General features: G+C 43.1%; 2 protein-coding genes across 3 annotated transcripts; one reads left to right on the top strand and one right to left on the bottom strand.

Annotated features, from left to right (window-relative positions):
* Nucleotides 1–2229: 2229 nt before the first annotated feature.
* Nucleotides 2230–10462, bottom strand: LOC119746282 (protein RRNAD1-like). Its single transcript, XM_038223127.1, has 8 exons — nt 10318–10462; nt 8707–8828; nt 7880–8072; nt 7031–7216; nt 5095–6058; nt 4485–4641; nt 3209–3393; nt 2230–2620 (listed from the first exon to the last, which is right to left on the bottom strand). Exons 1-8 carry the CDS (start codon nt 10429–10431, stop codon nt 2535–2537), a joined length of 2007 nt encoding a protein of 668 aa, XP_038079055.1. The 5' UTR covers nt 10432–10462; the 3' UTR covers nt 2230–2534.
* Nucleotides 10463–12405: 1943 nt separating this feature from the next.
* On the top strand, nt 12406–18435 carry LOC119745590 (gamma-secretase subunit Aph-1-like). 2 transcript variants are annotated; one of them, XM_038222064.1, is made up of 7 exons: nt 12406–12769; nt 13643–13776; nt 14097–14240; nt 15270–15382; nt 16072–16194; nt 17201–17328; nt 18047–18435. In XM_038222064.1, the coding sequence occupies exons 2-7, from the start codon at nt 13664–13666 to the stop codon at nt 18200–18202; spliced, it is 777 nt and encodes a 258-aa protein (XP_038077992.1). In that variant the 5' UTR covers nt 12406–12769; nt 13643–13663; the 3' UTR covers nt 18203–18435. The 2 variants fall into 2 exon arrangements, with proteins under 2 accessions (XP_038077992.1, XP_038077991.1); XM_038222063.1 differs by having other exon boundaries at nt 13638–13776.
* Nucleotides 18436–21207: the final 2772 nt, after the last annotated feature.

Here is a 21207-nt window from a genome sequence, read left to right as displayed (position 1 = left end):
CAATGTCCGGACGTCCAGTTTGTGCTGTCAGCAGTTTGTCAGACGCGGAGCGTTGACATCAATCATCGTGTAGCGTCAGTAAATTCCGCACTGAGAGAGCTTTGTGAAAGGCCTGGCTGGCACTTTTTGTCGAACGATCACATTTATCAGCGCGATCTCAAAGACCAGGTCCACTTGACAGTGTGGGGCAGCCTCAAGCTACATCGGCGGCTGCAGATGTTCCTGAGAGCCATTTGTGGCGGGCGCACAGGAGTAGCCATACATCCCGAGGCAGATCGACCTTCCTCTTAGGCACACTAGCTTAAAATTAATGAGCATGGTGAGTAAAGGAAATCCTTTCTTTTCTGCACAGCTCACAACAGTGAAGACCAGACTAGACGAGCTGGATAGGAAATTAGATGATCGCCCTTATTGCAAGCAGAAGAGCAGTTTAGTGGACAGTTTGGGCGTATTTCTACGGCAGAACCATAACAGCGGCTACTGCACGGAGGGCAGCAGATTGGACGACGTTTTCCCTGAGGACATTGTCAAATTTTTAATAGACCGGGACTCCAGAGGGAAGACTCAAGTTCACATTCTCGGGTGTCGTAATCTGGGTAAACAAGGGTTTCATGAATGCGGGTGTCAGCGGCGGTTAGCAGCCGGAACAGTTGACTCATACATAGGACAGTTGAGAGCCCATTTCAATACAGTAGGTAGCAGGCACCCTTGGAACCCTCGTACCAAGGACGGGAACCCATGCATATCGGATCGGGTAAGGAGATATTTGAAGGCGATTCGATTGGAACAGGCAGAAGCACACATTACTCCAAAGCAGGCGGTTCCAATTTTCTATGACAAACTGCGCTGGCTCGTTGGTGAGATTCGGGGGCGTGTCCAGGGTTTGGTGGAGGCGGCAGAGCCAAGCTTCATCAAACATTACCTTCTCTACAGAGACCTCGCATTTTTTCTCTGCTTATGGTGGGCGGGAGATCGCGCGGCGGACTTAGGCCGCACAAAAACCTGTGAAGCGACAAGAATTGATGGCAAAGACTTGCTTTTTAATCACACCATCGGCAAGACAGTGAGGGAAGGAGATTCTTCTCTCGTCGTCATTCCAAAGTTAAACAGCGAGGAGATAGACCCGGTTGGGGCTGTGGACAAGATGGTGGATTTAGCTCGCAGTCACGGATATGACTTGATGGGAGGTTATCTTTTCCGTCCGGCTACGCCAGATCGCAGGTCCTTGGCAAACAAGCCATTCACGGGGAATAATCCCAACAATCGTCTGAAGCTGTATTTTTCAGCTTCATCGGATCAGAGTGACTTCGACCTCAGGACGCATGGAGGTAGGGCTGGAGTTGCCGTTACTCTGAGGTTCTTGGGAGCGACAGAGCAACAAATCATGGATCACTGCGGATGGGCGACACGGCAGACGTTTAAACGCTACACCGAGGTTGAGCGTGTCACGAGGCGTTGCGGCACAGTTCAGATGCTCCAACAGGCAGTAGATACGGACAGTGGCCGTCAGGCATCTAAAGCAGACCTCGCGGGGCAATTCTACCGGCTGCTAGACTCGGGATTCAAAGCGGAATCGGCATTTAAGTTTTCAAAGTTTCGATGATTTTAGAAGTGGGGTGAGATACGGGAGGAGTTGGGGTAAGGTATTCTAGGGGGAAGCGCGGTGCCCGTCGGGGGTTTGGAGCGAAGAATCGTTTCCACCCATATCTCATAAATGTAGAAGCCGGAGCCCGAGAAGAACATGGTGATGCAAATAGTTTACTATTTGCATCACTGTGATCGTTGAGGGCGACAGATGTACATCAGTCGCGATTCTGGCGGATCTGAGGATGAGGTAGGAGTGGGAGCCGCGGTTACGCACGACGTTGTTGTAAGTATGGGAGTTCTTCCTTTTGCCCCGCCCACCCACCCCTTTCAGGTAGGATAGCGACAGCTGGCTCGGGTTTCTACTCTCGAATCGTTTCCACCCATATCTCATAAATGTAGAAGCCGGAGCCCGAGAAGAACATGGTGATGCAAATAGTTTACTGTTCACCGTACATAAAGTAAAGGTAAAGGGGACGAACCTGTGTTAACAGGAACGGAGTGCCCATCTCTCTTAGAGACTCAAGTCATATGCTGCTGTGGGGGGATCACCACACCTCCTCCACAGCGAGTCTGTTACCTTCCCAGCATTGAATAATGCCGGTACCCATTTAACACCTGGGTTGAGAGGAGTAATTGAGGTAAAGCGCCTTACTCAAGGGCACAACACGCATGGCCACCACGGCGGGGCTCAAACCCACAACCTCACGATCATGAATCCTGTGCTCCACCGCTAGACCACACATGCCCGCAACCGTACATGCATGAACCAGTGTATGCAAACAGTGTGTCCAACGCACTGTAGGTCTTGTGAGTGGTCACACAGCACCATCTACATAAGTACTGTTACTTCATCAAGTCCATAGAGTCACAGCATCAAGATTATAGCCCTCAATGTAATCATTCCCATGCAGGAACTGATGATCATGTTGTGCAGTTTTCCTAGTCTGTCACCTCGTCTTCTTGATGGCGAGAAGAACCAAATTCCTTGGGGAGAGTAAGGGGTCGAAGATTGGCACCAGGCTACTCTCTATACCTACGTACACAAATAGAAATGAGAAACAAATCACCACCGTACCATAAAGCACAAAGGGTGTGAGTATGTAAACGCCGGCAATCGTGGACTAGGGACAAAAGGGTTAGGGCACAAACAAAGGGTCCATGATTGACCGATTGAAAATTGAAATTCGTGTACAAAACCAATGAGAGCTGCTGCTTAAACAGAGGAATGAGGATTAGGGACAATATGGGGTCCACGATTGCCGGTGTTTACTAAGATGGATGTAGGAGTATATGTGTGCGTGTTCATTAATTGATCGTTCATAAGTTGATCACCTGTGTCCATGAATAAGCCTGTTTCCCTACACATGTCAAAGAATGCAAAGATTTTTCAGTACTCCATATCAAAACTTTTAAATTGTGTACGAATTGTACATTGGACTGTCGTAAGTTGGTATCAAAACTTCTGCTAGATATCAGTGTACAAGGCTCGTCATGGCTTTGAACTGAGCTATTTAGGGTTAGACTATGCTATTGGCTGCCTGCCCAGTGGTGGATGTTTGAGGAGTCTGGAAAGTTCTGAGCAAAGATGTTTACGGACTTAGGTTTATTTTAACCCACCAACCTTTCTCATAAAGAAACAGAGCCCTGTCCAGCAGGACTAGACTCTCTATGATGGGGGCTAGCAGCTGGCGTATGCTGTGATAGGTCAGTAGGTTGTGCCACTGGGGTAGGAGGGTCTCACCGATGGTGCAAATCCTGCCTGGGTCACTCTGCAAGCCAAGCTTGCTGAGGATGGTGGAGGCATAGCTGCGTGAATGAGACAATACATGTATTGGTTCAGTAACCCATTCCATTATGTGGACCACTATTGTATATCACAAAAGAGGTTTTTAATAACAGAAATCAGAGAAATAGGGCTGTTTTTCTGAAAGAATGAATTGATCATACTGTTTGCTGGATAAAAGTTGTCTCAGTTTCTGTTGATTAGCCCCATTTTTTTTTAACAAGTTAGTGACATTCGATGTGACTATTCATCCCTTTAATGTTTCTTAAACTCTCAGTACGAATTGACTCCTACTCTACAGATTTTCTTGGGAAACTGATGAAAATCCGTAGCAATAACATTTTTTGCAATAGCTGGGTGGCAAAAAAACAACCTTTTTTAATAATCAAACAAGACAGGGAGTGTAGACAATTGTTTTTAAATTGGTGCTGTTGTCTACTTATCTCCTTCCTCCACATCGATTCATGAAATATTGATAGGAAAAAGAGCACAATGTTTGTCAGCTTTTAACCCTAACTCTCTAGGGGGTGTGCACAATTATATTGAACTTGGAGGATTCAGGACTGTTAGGGCTAATGTGCAACGACCTGCCAGCCATGTTGCTCAGCCCCTTCCAACAACAAATCCTGCAGCCGATTTTACGAACCCTTACGCAATGGCGCAACTCGGCTTGTGCCACAATTTATTGCATAAGATGCGCAACATTTCACGCTTCGCAACTTTTCACTTGTGACACATTTCACGAAAGTAGGATAGTACATAAGTCCACGACTTGAGCAATAAATTATGGCATAACTTGTGCAATCATTTTGTTTTGCAAACAAACAAATTCACACACAAACAGCCGTCGTAAATGCTGTTTTTATCCTCGTCCAAGATGTTTAAATTATTTAAAACTTTGCGCAGCTACGCCAAGTTTCGTGAAATTGATTGTAAGTTTATTGAGCAGCTGCGCAACAAATTTGTTGCATAAAGTCTTACACATGACGCAAGCTGCACACTTTTCATGAAATCGGCTGCAGGGTGCAACACTGTCATCTTGGCCTCCAATACTTTGGGTTCTGCATCCACCAGTGCCACACAGAGTCCATTCACTGAACAAGTAAAAACTCACTCCTGGAAGGTCATCTGGTGAGCCCTCTTGACACTACCCACAGCCTTCCTGATCCTCCGCGCACCTTCCTGACTCTGGTTGAGGTTTGGACACTGTTCCTGGATCAAGACCTCCAATGCTGCCCGGTAGCCTTGGGTGAGTAGGCTGGGGTCATTGTCTAGTCAAGAAAACATTCAAACGCTATCGTTGGAATCTAGAATCAGGGATTAATTATGATAGGGCTCATCATACTCGAAGGAAATGCAAATGCGAAGCAACTTTGATGCCACAAACAATTCCTGGCAAAATTCACTGCAGTTGAAATGTGTTTGCAAATTTGCAATGTTTATAGCTTTCCTTGACATCACAAATTCACAATAGCTTTAAATTTTGTGTCAAGTTTTACCATGAGCATACCCTACAAATATTTTGAAGTGGCTGACATGTTTAGCATGTAGTGAAGGGTGGAGATAAACGCAGCCATGTTTAGGTGTTTGTGCCAGTATTCCCTCTTTGTGTGCATGCTGCAAATTGGACCAAGAGAAAAAAAACATTGTCAAGGAGGATAAGCTCAGTGTCTAGCAAAATCATCATACATAAGTGTTAAGCTTAAAATATTAAGTGCACTGACCTTTTAACCTTGCTTGGTAACCCTCAATAAAATGACAGGCAAGCTCCAAGGGTTCAAAGGTCAGCATGGAGTCCGCTTCCCGACACAGGGACTTGACATGCATGCTCATAGGGAAACCAGCATCTAAGCCTGGGGCACTCTTGTCAATTGGTGCCAAGTTTGAAGAGTTTTTGTTCCCGCCAGAAAGTCTGTCTTGGGAATCCTCTGAAGACGATCCGCAAAACTCAGAATTTCCAGGATTTTGAGACGAAGGGTTTGTTGCAGCCATGTCGTCATTTGGAGACGGCGTACCGGGCGCACTATGGAGGTCACTCGTCTTGTCGCAGAATGACATCCTCATGTAGCAACAAGCAACGGAAGCCAGGGCCACTGCTTGTGGGCATTCGGCAAACGTCCGTAACATCGTTGGGCCCAAGTCACCGCATGTGTGCAGACCTGTGACTAAGAAAGGTTCACTCTGGGGACGCTCCCCAGTTAGGCAATGGCTGCATTCCGTTTGAATTGTGATGTGGTCCTGGCAAGAATCGGGGTTGGAACTTGTACCAGAATCTTCTGTTTGGGCATTGACTGGCATCAGAATTTTAAACGTTGACGGACCGGATGGGTTGGAAATTGTCTCCCGCGACTCAGACTGATTGCTTTGGGCAAATCCTGGTTGCTCATCGTTTGTGCATCGGTCAGCTAATCTGCGACCACAGTTCTCATGTTCTTTGATTCTTTCACATTTGCCTGCGTCACTCTCCTTTGAATCCATCTTCAGTTTCTTGACTTTGTGCACCGGTTTTCCTGTCATGCATTCCACCCTTGAAACAGAATGGGACTGTCCATCGCCTTGGTTTGACTGTGTGCGAGCACTTATGACTGACAGGAACTCTTCCACTGTAATGTAGGGGTGGACAGTGCACACCACATGGTGGGGTGATGCAATACCCTCCGATACTGCTGCCTCGTTGGCCCTAGCTTTCTACAGCAGATAAATTTTAACCAGAAACAAGTTCAGACACACAAATGTTTGCAACAGTTAAAGTTCCACACCCTGTGCTCTTCAAAAATTGATTTTTTTTTTCTTCTCCCAATGAATTTTTAATTTGAATGGTTTGTTTTAACGAATAAACTACTTTATTCCGATTTCAGAGTCTGCAACCCTCTGAAAAAGGACTTTAATTTTTGAAAAAGGACTTCAATGGCCCGCCCTACGAGAGTCGAATTATTGTCTGGCAGCCAATAATTTGAATTTTGGGAAGAAATAATTCAATAACTAAACAGTGGTGGATTTTTTTCATTCAATGTCTCATTCAACAGTGAATAAGTTTTATACTGCTAGGAAAAAAGCAAACATATTTTTGAGGTGATTCTCGAAAATATGAAAGGCAAAACACAAAATTGAAATTTTGAAGGGCAAACACGATATTAAAATTTGCATTTCCTTTAACCCTAAAGGGGCCGGGGGGGGGCGGATTCCGCCCCCCCCTCAACATTTTCCGTGATAGCTTCTAAAAAATTTTTTTTCGCGACCCGAGCTGTTATGACTTTTTAGCCTCGAGCCTTGCGCATCTTTTGATACCAAAAACATAAAAATCGGACCACGGGTTGCCGCGTAGCGAAAAATTTTCCCGCGCTACGCGCCGTAAAAACTGAATTTTCGCATATACGTCGTGTACACAGAGCAGATTTGCCATTCGTACATATGAATAATTAATTAGCCATAATTCCAAAACCCTTTGGCCTATAGTCATGAAATTTCTTGGGTATGTTAAGGAAGAGTTGCTCTATGCATGTGCCGAGTTTCAAAATTTTTCGTCACTCGATGGCCGAGATCTTAGGGGGGGCGGAATCCGCCCCCCCCCGGCTGAGAGATGGTCAAAATAACCCGGCCCCTTTAGGGTTAAGATGGAAAACTCTAACTAACCTTTGAAATTTTAACAATTTATGTTACCCTTTCAAAGTAGGCCCTGACCTCTTGGTCAAACTTGGCCGCTCCGGTAATATGATAGTCCACGGCTTCGATGCTAGTGACTTGATGACCATAACCGAAGGACAGGAGTCGGGACAAATGACCCTGGCCTGAGCCGACGTCCACGACTCGACCGCATCCTAACTGCTTGCATGTGGTGTGAATGACCTGTTGAGAGATTCATACGGAATCTGTCAAAGGGTCCATGGGATGAGCTTTTCTGAGAAACACATTTTGTGTAACTTTCTACTCCACTTTAATGTACGAAAACTATCCGACATCCACTTTTGGTTCATATTTTTGCAAAGTGCACTTCTTAATTTTTTTAATTGTTCCATACTTTTCCAGACTTGCTGAGGTTTCAATTTGACCCCTCAGTTCTACTCTTAGCAAAAATGTTCAGGCTCAGAAGCAACGAAAAGAAGTGACAGCCAAATTGAGGCATCAAGGCTATTCCTCTTAATAAAAAGAAAAACCCACAAGCTTTAAATTGTACAGGAAATGAATATTTTTTTTTTTAAATTAGAATCTCCCAAATTACGATATCAACAAATTTGGTATGCAATACTGCACATGCATTAAATAGAGGGGGGTCAAGGGTCATTCATGATAAACATAAACAGTGATCTCCAAGATGACGAAGCTTATTGGTTCTTTGTGGTACTTTCTGCAATTGATTTCGGTTAGAGCCACATTGAACAAAATTTAAGTTAAGCAGCGACCCGTGTTATACTTGTAAGTCGTTGGAAGTCTCTATCCCGCATGACCTTTGACATGAACTACATAATTGTGGGGGAATGAGATACCATTTGGTTTATTATCCAGATTTACCTCTGCCAGGCATTCAATCTCGTGCTGCTTCTTGGGTTTGACGTGTGCCCGGTAGCAGTGAGACAGGTTGGGGTTCCTCCCACTCTGGGGGTGGAGCTTAGCCGGCTGTGTGACAGTGCGTGGGAGGGCCAAGAACAGGGTGGCTGCCCTGAAGGCCAAAAGTGACAACGGCCACACGGACGACTGGCTGGTTCTTTCAACAAAAATATCATTCTTTTGACAGCATGATCGTATATATGTACAACACTGCACGTTTAGAAGTCTGTTTTACATAACTTTCTTACTCATGTCCAACAGTGGCTGACCAATTCAATGAAGCAGTCATGAGGTCCAACAATACAACACTTTTATGAAGTTTGATGGCCCAGTTCCACAATTGACCTATCGCCGTTTGCGAGTTAGCCATGCCCCTTAGACAACCCTATGGAATTTTTGTACACTAAGTTTTGTTTGTCTCAGATTTTGCCGTTCCACGTCCATTTGTATATCATGTAATTGGACAATATTTCACCAGCTGCGTTGACGCGATTCTAATGCGATTCTACCGCGATAGGTCAATTTCCATAAAAAGTTCTTAATCTTATCTGAGATTTACGCATGATCAAATGTGATGTCAGACTTGGATACATAATCCTACATGTATATGTACATTTGTAACTCCCTTTAATTGTTGGACAAATGACTTCTTGATTCTTCTAAATCTTACACTGCAATTTACACAATGGCACATTCTTTGAAATTTGGACAGCAACCCTAATAGTACTGTAAGTCATGAGCTGGATTTCGGAGGTGTTTGGATATGTCAGGGATATGGGCAGTGGTTTTACCTTCTAGGGGTGGAGGTAGGTTTCATCAGCAATGTTTCAGCAATGTCAGGAGGGGTCAGTGAGGCGAGAGATTGCTGCCATGAGGGAGACAGATGACCCCAGTGGTCCTTCACAAAGAACTCCTACCAGGAAAAAAAACAGTATCACCAGCTGTGTAAAAAAAAACCCAGCTCTGTGGGGCAACTAACTTTTGAATTTCAAATTCAGGTCACAAGTAAGGTTTGCACTTGGTGTAATCAAATCACAAGCCAGTCACATTTCACATAGCAAGTCCAGTCCCAAGTGACAGGCCATCCAAATGACTATGAGTTTTGCTGTGATCCCAGGTTGTTTCTTGTGAGTTGTGAGTGATATGTACGTGATTGACTTGATTATAACTGTGGCACATTACTGTACTGGGCTGGAGAAGGGATGTTTTATCTTTGAGCAGGGTTCCATAGACCTCAGTGAATCATAATGACGTCGCACTGTCTTTAATTATGTGCGCTTTCTTATGGCAGCTTTGTGGCTCTCGTCCTGGGCCCACCTGGCTCCCATAGGAAAGCGAATGTAAACAAAGTGTGACATCATTATGATTCCAGTCTATTGGTACATAGTACCTTAGCCTGAGGATGCCTAGTCCGAAAATTTGGGACTCTCAATACTGTGTATGAGAGTCCCAAAACTTAAGGTATTGAAAACGTGCGATACAAGAAATTAGACTGGCATATGAAACAAACAGTCCAACACCGCTTCAGTACTGAATCAATCAACTGTGCCAAAAGAAACATGTGGCATGAACCGGGAACTAGTCTCTATTTACTACACATTTCTCCATAGTCAGCCAACAGACTAATGACAATGAATGAAGAGGTCAGTCTTTTCAAATAGTTGGACCATGGTTGGACATGCACCAGTCTAGTCTTTAGCCTCATTTTGAAATCACCTGACTTCCCTCTCATGTGCACAATATTGAAGAAAAGTCTCCTTTAAGAATTAAATTGAGTTTGCAATCTTGGTTGGTGAAATACTGAGGACCTTTTTTTTGCCCAATGGAATTTTTGGAGAAATTTGCTGGTTAAAGAGTGAGTAAAGTTGGCATGATTTAGTTTTGTACGTTTGGGAGCACAGGTCCCTGTCTAGAGAAGGCCCACAGATTGTGTGTCTGGGTTCCTTTCCCATCCAGCTCCAGAACAGAACAGTGGTAAATGTTGAACAACTTTCTTAGTTTCTTAAATACCCCCATATTTTAAAGAAAAAGTCCCCCTTTAATTAAATACATATCTGCCCTCGCATCACCATTTCAAAACCATCTGCAGCATCCTGTCTCTTTGCCTTCTGAACCCCTGAGGGTAAGTCATTCCCCTCCAAATGACTTGGCTACAACTGGCAGGATTACATGTGTCAGTATCCCGTTTGTTAGTAAAAACGTCATACACGCGCGCTACCAGCGGTAAGGATAAACGCTCGAGTTGCGTTAGCTTCCGGTTCCATTCATGCTATGCTACACCGTGTGAGTACGCATGATTAAGTTGAGATGGCGTCACACTAACGAACTGGATGGACAGGGCCCATATGTTCTACAGTGCTCTCTTCCATTTCTCACATACCAAGACAAAGTTGAGGTCTTACCACAACATAGGATTCTGTGATCCATCGATACCGACACACTAACGTGTGAAGCTGCTTGGCTAACTCCTCAACTTGCCTGACTGTGCTCTCTGTACACTGCACATATGCCGTCATTTCTGTTAAGGACAGATAACAAACAGGAGTTGAACCACTACAGTCTAAGAAAGTGTACTGTATGTGCCTGTTCAGTGTACACCATACAGCTCACTCAGATGATGGAGGTAGAATTTAACTTTTTTCAAGATAGTGTAGTATGATCATGAAAAGGCCCCTAAGCACTTAATTAACATCTCAAATTAGACCAAGACTTGGATTCGATCTGTGCTGGGGTACGTTTAGACATCAAAATTCCTCAAACATTTCTATCATCTATGGCAAATAATTGGCACACGCCTAGCTCTACTGAGTGCAGCGTTGAACTACGGTACCCTCCGTACTTCTAGCAGTACCCTCGGAGGGTACCGCAGTTCCAGCGCTAGTGCTAGTACACGCCAGTCTTGTAGGTCAAATAAGGTGTTTCACGGTAATATGCGCCATTTTGCCGACGGGGCATTTTTACACACGTTGCTGTGTACACACCGTCAATGAAAAACTTTGGCGCTTAAAAGTCATTATGCAGTCATTCCAAAATGTGCCCGTGTCTACGGTCTAGCAACGCATGTTCTTTTTGCCCCGTAAACAAACTGGCGCATATTATTACTAGTACCCCATGGGAAAGATGCCCATATCTGGCCATCACTTGTCACCCTGTGCACAAACCCTATGACAAAAGTATGAGACTTGTCTGAAAAAGACTGGTCTGAAATTTAGTGAACATTTCTGAGTGTTTTCTCAATAAATACTTCAGTTCAATATTTTCTCTGCTAATTTTGACTTTTTTAGGACATATCACTTCCTGATGGCTGATAGGTCACCGAGGGGAAACATTATCATGATTATGCGCATATCAAATGTCCCCCCCCCCCCCTATTCCTCCATGGTTTGAGCTAGTTAAGCTGGAGTTGCTCAAGCTACCCCCCCCCCCCCCCCCCCGCCCCATGTCGGGATGGGTTCATGGCCCAGCATGCGCTTTTACCTAGCTGGAGTTACCCAGCCCTGAGTTTTATCATTGGGTTGTCATCTAGGGCTGGAGAGTATTTTTCTTGTAACTTGTAGTATATTCAAAAATGTTTGGAAAATGTTCAATTTTGTCCCCGTTACACACTAATTGCAACTGCAACTCACCCCAAACTTGCCTGGAATAACCATTAGGCATTACACAGGTCCTTGACTGTTGGCGCATGACGTCACGCGGAAGCGTAACACCCGATGACTGTTTCATGCACTAATATAAGGTTTACCACTCGCATCACAGCTTTGGTACTGGAACCGCAACCAATAGTGCATGAAACAGTCATCGGGTCATACGCTTCCGCGTGACGTCATGCGCCAACAGCCAGCGCAGCCGGCAAAACCGAGTAGTTGACAGCGATCGCTCTCTGTGCCTGTTAATCGACCGCCATTCATTGTACACAATTTTTTTGTGTGCACAAACCAATTGCGGTCCTGGCCAATCCAGCAAGGTTGTCAAGTTAGCGGTTATTCCTCCTGTTTTCACTGCAATTGTAGACTGAATCTTCATCGTGGATCGTTTTTTACTTCAAGGGCCTGTGTAATGGTTATTCCAGGCAAGTTTGGGGTGAGTTGCAGTTGCAATTAGTGTGTAACGGGGACAAAATTGAACATTTTCCAAAAATTTTTGAATATACTACAAGTTACGAGAAAAATACGCTCCAGCCCTAGATGACAACCCAATGATAAAACTCAGGGCTGGGTAACTCCAGCTAGCTTTTACCCAGGGACAGGGTGAGGATTTTAGTCACTCAGTCAAATTACATTGTTACCATTTCCATTGGCGTACTACATGGAAAGGGGCACATTTGCGGAGGAATAAGAACTATGAAGATAAAGTTCAAGATGTAAACATTTCAGCAGCATACCTCGCGCCCACCTGCTCTCCTCGGCTCGGCCTCTCTCGGCGCGGCTCAGCTTCAAAAACGCCCCCTTGTGGTTCGGGGCGCAAAATAAATTATTATTGGTAGAGGGCGCACTTTATTTATCACTATAATAAAAATAGTATAAAGCCTTACTTCCTGTATTCGTCGCAAGTGAAGTGCATTGTTCGTGTTAATTGTCGTGAATTGTGTACCAGATCAGTAATTTACATTTGAACAACTGTAGTACCACTACTGATGACCTGTAACGGGTTAAACAGTGAGGAAACCAAAGAAGATTTATTAAAACCAATCCACTTCACGTTGGCGACGCGTCGTCGATTCATCATCAGCGACATCGTGCATCGACAACCGACATAGTCATCACGCGGTCAAGTCAGCCTGAACTTCAGCTGAAGTGAAGAACAAGAAGAGAAGTTGGCCGAACTGTGAACCGGTAGCCTACACAATAAGCTACGGTAATGTATTTCCGTCGTATATAAACAATATTTCCGTCTGGTACTAGTGCATAGAAGATGCCGTGTACTGTTATATGGCATGTATGGGTGGATCAGAATTTCTAAACTTAAGAAATTTATAATTTATTTTCATTTAAAGGCCTAGGCTAATTGTGAATGAGAAATCCTAACGTTTTGTAGTTCGAGTAACTACGACTCTACTAATCATTTCGGAAAGAATGTTGCAACCTGACGCTGCATTTTTTCTTCATATATCATCTCAATGAAGGTCAGTCATTGCAAAAATGATAAGGCATGAATCTGGAACTGAGAGACATTTCCAATTTTGTTAGGAAATACTTACAAAATTTTCTTGACTCTCCATCCATAGACTTTGTAGTACACAACCGCCGAAGTAGCGTCAGGTTGCAACATTCTTTCCATCATCTCTTAAAACATCTTTATCATGATTTGGCGATAGTGAGTCTGAGCTTGTACTTGTAGTTCCTTATGAATGGACCTTTGAAAAAAATCATCGCACAACAACAGATTTTACCCCAAGGCCCAAAATGGACCCAAACGTACCACATACATCACCTCAGTATCTGGTCAAGATCAAGAAATAAGATGATGGTAGTTGGTGTCTTGGGTTAACTTACGATTTGAAAGAAAAGAGAAATTTTCCGTTATTTCCCGAGAGCTTTTGTTCGTTTGTGGACAAATTTATTCATAATTCGTTTGAATGGCGAAGCAGTGATGATGATGTAAGCCTTTGACTGTGTATGTCAAATGCATTCCATTGTCAATGTTAAGTCCTGTTACTTTTTACCCAGTCACACCGTGTGATTTAGTTACTTTGCTTCAACCACTTGTCATTTCTTCTTCACAGAGAAGACCGACTACCACATTAGCAAGATGACGCTGATGCAGCTGTTTGGTGCAATCTTCATAGCCTATGGACCCCCGGCATCTCTCTTCATCATCACAATCGCCCGCAATCCTCTGCGGGTCATTGTCATGATGGCAGGGTGAGTTACACGTAACCTTCATATGGCCCCTGATGTTTTGAAAACTTCTTTTCAGACACTCAAAGTGTCGTTTACATTTTAAATAAAATGTTGTATTTTGCAATGCAAAATTCCATTATGAAGAACAATATCATGTACATGTCAGTTTCATAAACAACAGCAGACAAAATGAAGATCGTATGTTGACAATTACAAAAAAAGGTGTTCCATAATCTCCTGCTGGCATATTCCCAAAATAAAAGTTGGGGACTAATTAACTTGAGACTCCCGGAATCATCTGTCCAATTTCTTATTTTCTTTAATTCAAATTTCAATGACAGGATGTTTTTCTGGCTGGTATCGCTGCTGTTATCCTCCATATGGTGGTTTGCAGTGGTACCACTCAGAGACCAGCTAGCTTTCGCCTTGACGTTCTCGGTTCTGTTCCAGGAGTTGATGCGCTTCGGGTACTACAAGCTTCTGAGGTGTGTATTGCAAACAAAGTCTTTCTTTTTTTAATTAATGAGCATCACCAACCACTAAGCCAAGGGTCGGTCATCAGCCAAAGGTGATGACTGAAACGTGAAATAAAGAAGCGAGTTAAAAAGAGCAAAGGAATCTGTTGATATTTCACTTGAACTATGATGAGTTATAAGAAGGGGGAAAGCAAGATCTTAGCAAGGAGTTTCACATTATACAAAGGCAACAAATCAAATAGAATGAGTGAAGGTTTGCGTTGGAGGAACAAGAAGTGAGAGTCCACTTGAGCACATCCCATGAAAGTACCTGTTAAACAAGTTCAAGGATGTATCTAAGCCCCTAAGAGCGAGATGTTAAAGGGAAATCGCCACACCCTGTGTTATTTAGTTAACCAGCCAGTTATAAAGAAAAAAAACAAAGAAAGAAAATAACCTTTTTGAGGTCATTTTTGGGTTATTAAAGACACTGAGCGTGGGGAGTGTAACCTAGTGGTTAGGGTTGGTGACTCATGACCAGAGGGTCGGGGGTTCGAATCCAGACACTGGCCTCATGCTTTGCCCCAGGGCGAGTATCATCATGTCGCACTTGCCTCTCTCAAACTAGGAGTATAAATGGGTACTATCAATACCTGGGGAGTAACCTGCGATGGACTGGCATCCCATCCAGGGGGAATACAAGTATTCTCAGTCTTTCCAATCATGCCATGGAAACAAACACCGGCCTGGGTGAGCTGTATAGACCTCATGCGTATGATGTCATCGGTCCTATAGAGAGATGCACAACATGACCTCACTGAGGTCAAATCTTGCATAAGTTTAGTATGGGAAAACGGCTGCTCATAAGAACAGACTTTAATAGATATAGGTCATTACTCTTTTGATAATCATAATAAAAATAATATTGGTAATTTTAAGATTACCCTTTCTCTTAGACACAAAGTTGTTCGTTGGCACATCATGTGAAGCCATCTACTCAACATGTGTTTTGGTGTAAAATTCAGTTTGCAACCCTTCGATTGTTTTCACTGTGAACAGGAAAGCTGAGGATGGCCTACAGCAATTCAATCAGACAGGGCCGCCTGATCCCACAGCACCTTCAGGTGCAAATGAGTCTACCTCTGACAGCACACGGCATGTCTATGCATACGGTAAGCAAAGCTTTTAAGTGTCAATCTAGGAGAGGGTGTCTAGGAGAGGGTGTGCTTCTGAAACTTGCTTGTGACACTGCAGAGCTGGCATGCAGTTTTGGCCCCATGCCGCCAACCGCAGATTGCTCAACTGTAATAGATGCGAATCGCGTTGTTCCTGAATCTAGTGTTTTTGCTATTGTTATTGTTGGATTGTGTGTTTGTCCTTGGGCATGATACTTTGTCATTATGAGCAAATTGCATACCTTGGTTCTTGGTTGGTTCTTCTCCTAAATACTCCACGTGGGAGTTGACATGAGGCCAGAAACACCGGGGCAAACCCCTTCTCTTAGCAATAAATGTTGCTGGGTTCTTTTACGTGCATTGCATTAAACAACACATGGGACCTACGGCTTTACGTCCCATCCGAAGGACGAAGCAATAATGGTTAAGTGTCTTGCTTAAGGGCACAAGTGTCCAGACCCAGGCTCGAGCCCACGCCACTGTTGCCTCTGAAACACCAGAGCATGAGTCCGGTGAAGAAAGAAGCAGGTTGTGCCATCCAAAATGGAGCATCATGCTGTTTGTTCCTGAGTGGGCTGAGACAGTCTAAGGAATGTTTTGTGGGCCCAGTGCGCAGTCATAACAAAAGTGTAAAGTGCTTTGATAAATGCGTGATGTGTATACCAACTATTATTCCTTATCTGCAGTTGCTGGTCTTGGTTTCGGAGTGATGAGCGGCATTTTCCAGTTGGTCAACGTTGTGGCCGATTCGAGGGGGCCGGGAACCGTTGGGATCAACGGGGGACCACCTAACTTCCTCATCACATCAGGTCAGTGTGATCCAATGCTTGTATCTAAAAATGCCACCATGTACTCTCTGTCTCTCCATGCTCGTCAACAGATTCTACTCTTTTCCTCTCGACAAATTTTAAATGTTCCTTTTGTTTTCTGTTTTGGGCTGCTACAGCCCTCTGAAGAAGCTTAAAAAGAGATCAGCCTAGAGTGTGAACTGGTTCCCACTTCCCAGTCCCTACATTATCAATTCTGATAGGGAGGCGGGTACCAGTCTACCCTGTAAGAACTAGATTCTTGTCAGGCCACAAATGTATCTAAATTTGTAAAATAATTATTCCAAGTTGGCCAATTTTGGGTTTTTTTCTCAATTTCTCGTTCAAAAGTGAATAACCTTTGTATTGCCAGAAAAATAGCAGTTTAAAACACAGCAGTAACGCTTTAACCCTAACCACCCTGAATCTATCAAAATCCATCCCCCTGTTTTGTAGTATTTCAGCGGATTCAGGATACCTCCATATTGAACAAACTGGGGGGTTTTGATGGATTAAGGATTGTAAGCCTAGCTGAACTTCATGATTTTGATGGATTCAGGATACCTCCATATGTTGGGTGACTATGATGGATTAAGGATCTCAAACAGTTTAACTCCTTGGCTATGTTTGTGGGTATTTGCTGTTGGATTTTGATGGATTCAGGATACCTTCTAGTAATAAAACCCAAGAAGTTAGGGTTTTAATATGCACCTACAAACATGTACATCTGGACACACAGGTTTGTTTATGGTGTAAGTTGAGGATGTCCAATTGTTCCTCATCATCGATCTTTTGTTCATACTTAATTTTTTTGGAACAGCTATCAATTGGTTTTGTACACTTTTTCTAATCGAGGACATCCATGTTTTCTATTCGAGGACGTCCACGATTTGACTCCTGTCCTCAATTACACAAGGATGTTTAAAAAAACATGTGTGCCCTCGATTTGCACCACAAACATGCACACACACAATGTGCTCATTTGACATACAATTTAATTTGCTTACAGCTTTTCTGACCATGGCCGTTGTGCTCCTTCACATCGTGTGGAACATCTTGTTTTTCTGGGGCTGTGAGACAAAGAAATACCACGTCAACGCTATTGTGGTCGCCTCACATTTCCTGGTGTCTGAATTGGTAAGCCTCATGTTGATTTCATCGATTTTTTTTGTTTTTTTTTGTTGCAACAAACAAATAAATGTGGACAATTTTTCATGGTATAAGGTCTGACCAGTACACTTGGGTTGTTTGGGTTACATTTCTGTGATAATGCGGGCAATTCCCAATACAGTGCGCCAGTAAAAGGTTGCCACGGAGAGTCTATTTTTTGCAGTGCATTGTGGGAGACGGTTGACATATTTGCAAGGCGCGGGACACTTAAAATTGTAAGGTTATCCAGTCAGTAAATTCATTAGCTTATGATTCGAGTACCTTTTTTCTTCTCTTTTCTTGTTATCAAGATGGTGTTTTTTTGTGAGGCGGCAGAATGCTATGCCCCGATCTATCCAAAATTTCCTCAAGTTGTCTACTGACATTTGTTCAAATCATGGCAAGTCGGCCATGCTTTTGTTGATGGTAAACTTGAAACATTGACTTTCTGGTGCAGCCCCTTGGTGGCTCACTGTATTGGGAATAGCCTGTATTGTCCCTTTCTGCCTGTCAATCAAGCGGTGCGCATTGACCAATTGGATCACGACTTTTAGTCAGGTGACCACGGTAGGTCAAGTCAAACTCAGTCACAACTGAGAAATTTACACAAACCCAAGGTGGGCGGGGCTTAGGCCGAATCCAAAACAGTCCATTTGATACCAAATTTCGTTTTTCCCCGTCCTTCACTCCCTTCTTTCTTCCACAGAGCCTTCTGAATCAGCAGCATCTGTACACAGTCACCCTCCCCGTGGCCTACTGCCTGCTGGTCCTCCAGGCTGCCTGGGCCTTCAAGGTCGTCGGTGGCTCGGCGTCCAGCATACGCAACGCCCTCAGGTGGAAAGTGCATCGTTATGCACTGTGAATCAAAGCCGAGCATCTGGATTAAGACCAATTTCGTGGAGCTGCTGAGCACAGCAATTTTCTAAGCGCGAAAAATATTCGCTTAGCAAAACCAGGTTACCAGTGAAAATGTCATGTGATGCACACTGCTTGTCACTGGTTCTCCGCTAAATTTGCTAAGCAGTATTTTCTACACAGCAGCTGCATGAAATTGGGTGGTTTTCATACTTTACAAATGCAAAAAGCAAAGGTGTTAAAAAAAAAAAAAACCTGCAAATATTTTCAGTGCGAGTTTCCAAAGGTTTGAGCACCTTTTCATATCTGGGGAATTGCGCTGGAAATGTTTCCTGACGTCAAATTCCGCTTTGCATTTGTATGCAGTATGCACTGGCCTTCGTGATGAAAATCCATGTTGCTTAGTTGCATTTTACATAATTTGTTATTTGTTCTACATACCTGTAGCAATGTATGCATGTTTTTTGTTTTTCTCTCGAGATGGAAGTAAACGTATTAGTCATTTGGAGTGCTCAAATGTGACCCTTCAGCACAAAAGTCGGAAGTCGCTGAGACATATTTTGAGATACAGCCTATGATACATAGAATATGGATGAAACTTAATGTAAACAGATGGACAAGTGAGGAATGTACATGTATACTGCAAATCAAGTTTGAATGCTTTTATAGAAATGTGCCTTGCCAAGGAGTTAATTTGAGAAACCTTTTTGTAATTTCCGAGGCCTGAAAAATTGAGCACTGAAAATACCTATGACTCTGTCAGATGTTTCTGATTCCCATATTCTGTATTTCATTGGAAAGCTAAGTCAATGTCCTTTCCAATGAGCCCATAATACCAGTTTTCAAGAATTGGTCCAAGTGACTGGTCTTGTGCTGGATGGTCACATGGATGGCTGGTAAGTGATGTTCATGAAGAGGTCATACTTCAACCCTAACTTAAGTGACAGTTGCTGAGCATGAAACCCACAGGCCTGTGGACTCCAGATGTGGACACCCTCTCAGTTTGTCCAGAGAGAGTTGGCAGATACTCTAACATATCGTCACCGACACCACGAAGTAACACTCATGTACATACCAGTAAAAACTAGCAATCGGAGAAAACGGCATCTAAAGTTGAACACCTTCTAGAACAACACTTTGCATCAAAACGGCAGAGTATTTTCAGTTGGGTTTCTCGTTGTGGACACTTGATGTATTGAATTTATTAAAAATGCTGTTTTTTCACCTGTTTGTATTTTAAATCAACAAGAAATAAGAGAAACAAGGTGAGTGTTAGTTTGTGAAACCAAAAAAGCTGCGAAACTATAAATTTTCGTTTTCTCGCGGTCAAACAAGGAAAGTGTTACTTCGTGAAAATGTTTTTGCTTGCATTTGAGCAGAGTGCGCGCTATGCTTTACAATGGTAAATGGAACTTGAGTGTTACTTTGTGAAAATGAAAATTGTCACTTTCGCGCAAAAGTTGCCATGGATAATTAGCATAATTATTAAAGTAAAGCTCTTGAAGCTTTGAAACTTCGTGCAATGGTAGGCCTTGATGAATAATGTTTAAAAATGTGAAAAAAACTGAAAACCAAAAAAACGTGGAGTGTTACTTGGTGGTGTCGGTGACGTTACGGGCTCCATGCACAAGTACCCCCTCAACGGTAAGAAAGGGAGAGTTGGGGGAGACCGCAGGGACTCTGGGAGAGATGTTCAAACGCATTGCCGACCAAGCCAGATGCTCACGCTAAAACGCCATGGGCTTGTGCACGTTCTCAATAAACTTAGTCGTGCGTCGTACTGTATTTACACAAATCAGTACACGTACACGGTGTGTCTCGTCCTCTGGGCTCTCAAAATTGGTCAAAAAGCAGGCTCTCTTGTTGGTGCGCGAAGCCCATTGCCGCAGTATGCCTGGCTCTAATAAATGGTCACAAAGTATTATCTATTGTTCGTGCCCCAAGCCCATAAAATACAGAAGTATGTACTGTTATTTTTATTTGTCAACTCAATTTTTTTTTGGGGGGGGAACAAATAGGATTGATGCCATACAGACACAGATGTTTTAACCTAATGGAAAGATGTTACATGGTGCGCGTAGGTAGCATATTGCACCAAAGAATGTCATGGCCTTAACTTGTATGAGGGTCATTCTATAATTTAGGGTCCAAAGTTTGTCCCTGTTACCGTGGTACGTTGTAATTTGATTTGATGTATCATTAAGAATGACTTCAAACAATTTTTTTACATGTTGGTTAGGTAGTTTGCTTGTCATAATCACTCTTGGAGGACGACTGCATTAAGGAATGCATCAGAATTATACAATCATAGATGTAAGATGTAACAGGGACAGGAGAAAAAAGTGGACCCAAATTTATAGAATGGCCCATGCTGCTACTTATGGAGACTTTGTGGGTGTGACCATGATGGATTTGCATGTAAATAACGTATAAAACCAACTGTATGAGTCTCAAGTATGTATGCTTTGTGTTTTTCTATGATGACTTTGTCTGTACAAATTGTTGTTTCCACCCAAAACATCAAATTGTAACTATTGTAATTTTTTTTTTTGGGGGGGGGGGGGGGAGGGGGTGTTGGAAGTCTCAAACGGATAACTGTTGGACTGTGTTGCTTTCTGTTCATTGTCATTATATAGATTGCTTGTGTTACTATCATAGCATTTCACAACGTACGCATTGGGGATGCAACTTTTACCTTCAAAAGTGTGACATCTTTAAATGGTAACATTCAAAAGCCTTTGATATTTTAACAAAGTTCTGTGTGTATTTTGTAAATATTGAAAGGGTTCAATGATTGAAAAAATTTAGTTTCTTTCTTAATTTTGAATTTATTGTCTATGCCCATACCTCAATTAATGAAGCTAATTGTGATTAGTCAAATCGTTCCATAAATTGTTATCTAAAACTAGGCAGAGTGTTAACTTCAGCCTATTCATTTACTGAACATTTACATTTTTTTTTTTTTTGGACCACTGTTTATCTGTTTTTGTAAACTGAATCATAAAAAGTGGT

This window comes from Patiria miniata, unplaced genomic scaffold (assembly GCF_015706575.1).
Source record: "Patiria miniata isolate m_02_andy unplaced genomic scaffold, ASM1570657v1 HiC_scaffold_7, whole genome shotgun sequence".
Lineage (NCBI taxonomy): Eukaryota > Metazoa > Echinodermata > Asteroidea > Valvatida > Asterinidae > Patiria > Patiria miniata.
This window is presented reverse-complemented; position numbering and strand designations above follow the sequence as displayed.

What these genes read in the sequence shown, in the direction of transcription:
- LOC119746282 (XM_038223127.1), bottom strand. Translation starts at nt 10,431, where the DNA reads ATGACGGCATATGTGCAGTGTACAGAGAGCACAGTCAGGCAAGTTGAG. An exon ending in TCACAGAATCCTATGTTGTG is followed by an intron (nt 8,829 to 10,317) that starts GTAAGACCTCAA and finishes TTTTCCTGGTAG; the next exon opens with GAGTTCTTTGTGAAGGACCA. An exon ending in CACCAGATGACCTTCCAGGA is followed by an intron (nt 3,394 to 4,484) that starts GTGAGTTTTTAC and finishes TCATTCACGCAG; the next exon opens with CTATGCCTCCACCATCCTCA.
- LOC119745590 (XM_038222064.1), top strand. Translation starts at nt 13,664, where the DNA reads ATGACGCTGATGCAGCTGTTTGGTGCAATCTTCATAGCCTATGGACCC. An exon ending in GTCATTGTCATGATGGCAGG is followed by an intron (nt 13,777 to 14,096) that starts GTGAGTTACACG and finishes TTTCAATGACAG; the next exon opens with GATGTTTTTCTGGCTGGTAT. An exon ending in ACGGCATGTCTATGCATACG is followed by an intron (nt 15,383 to 16,071) that starts GTAAGCAAAGCT and finishes CCTTATCTGCAG; the next exon opens with TTGCTGGTCTTGGTTTCGGA.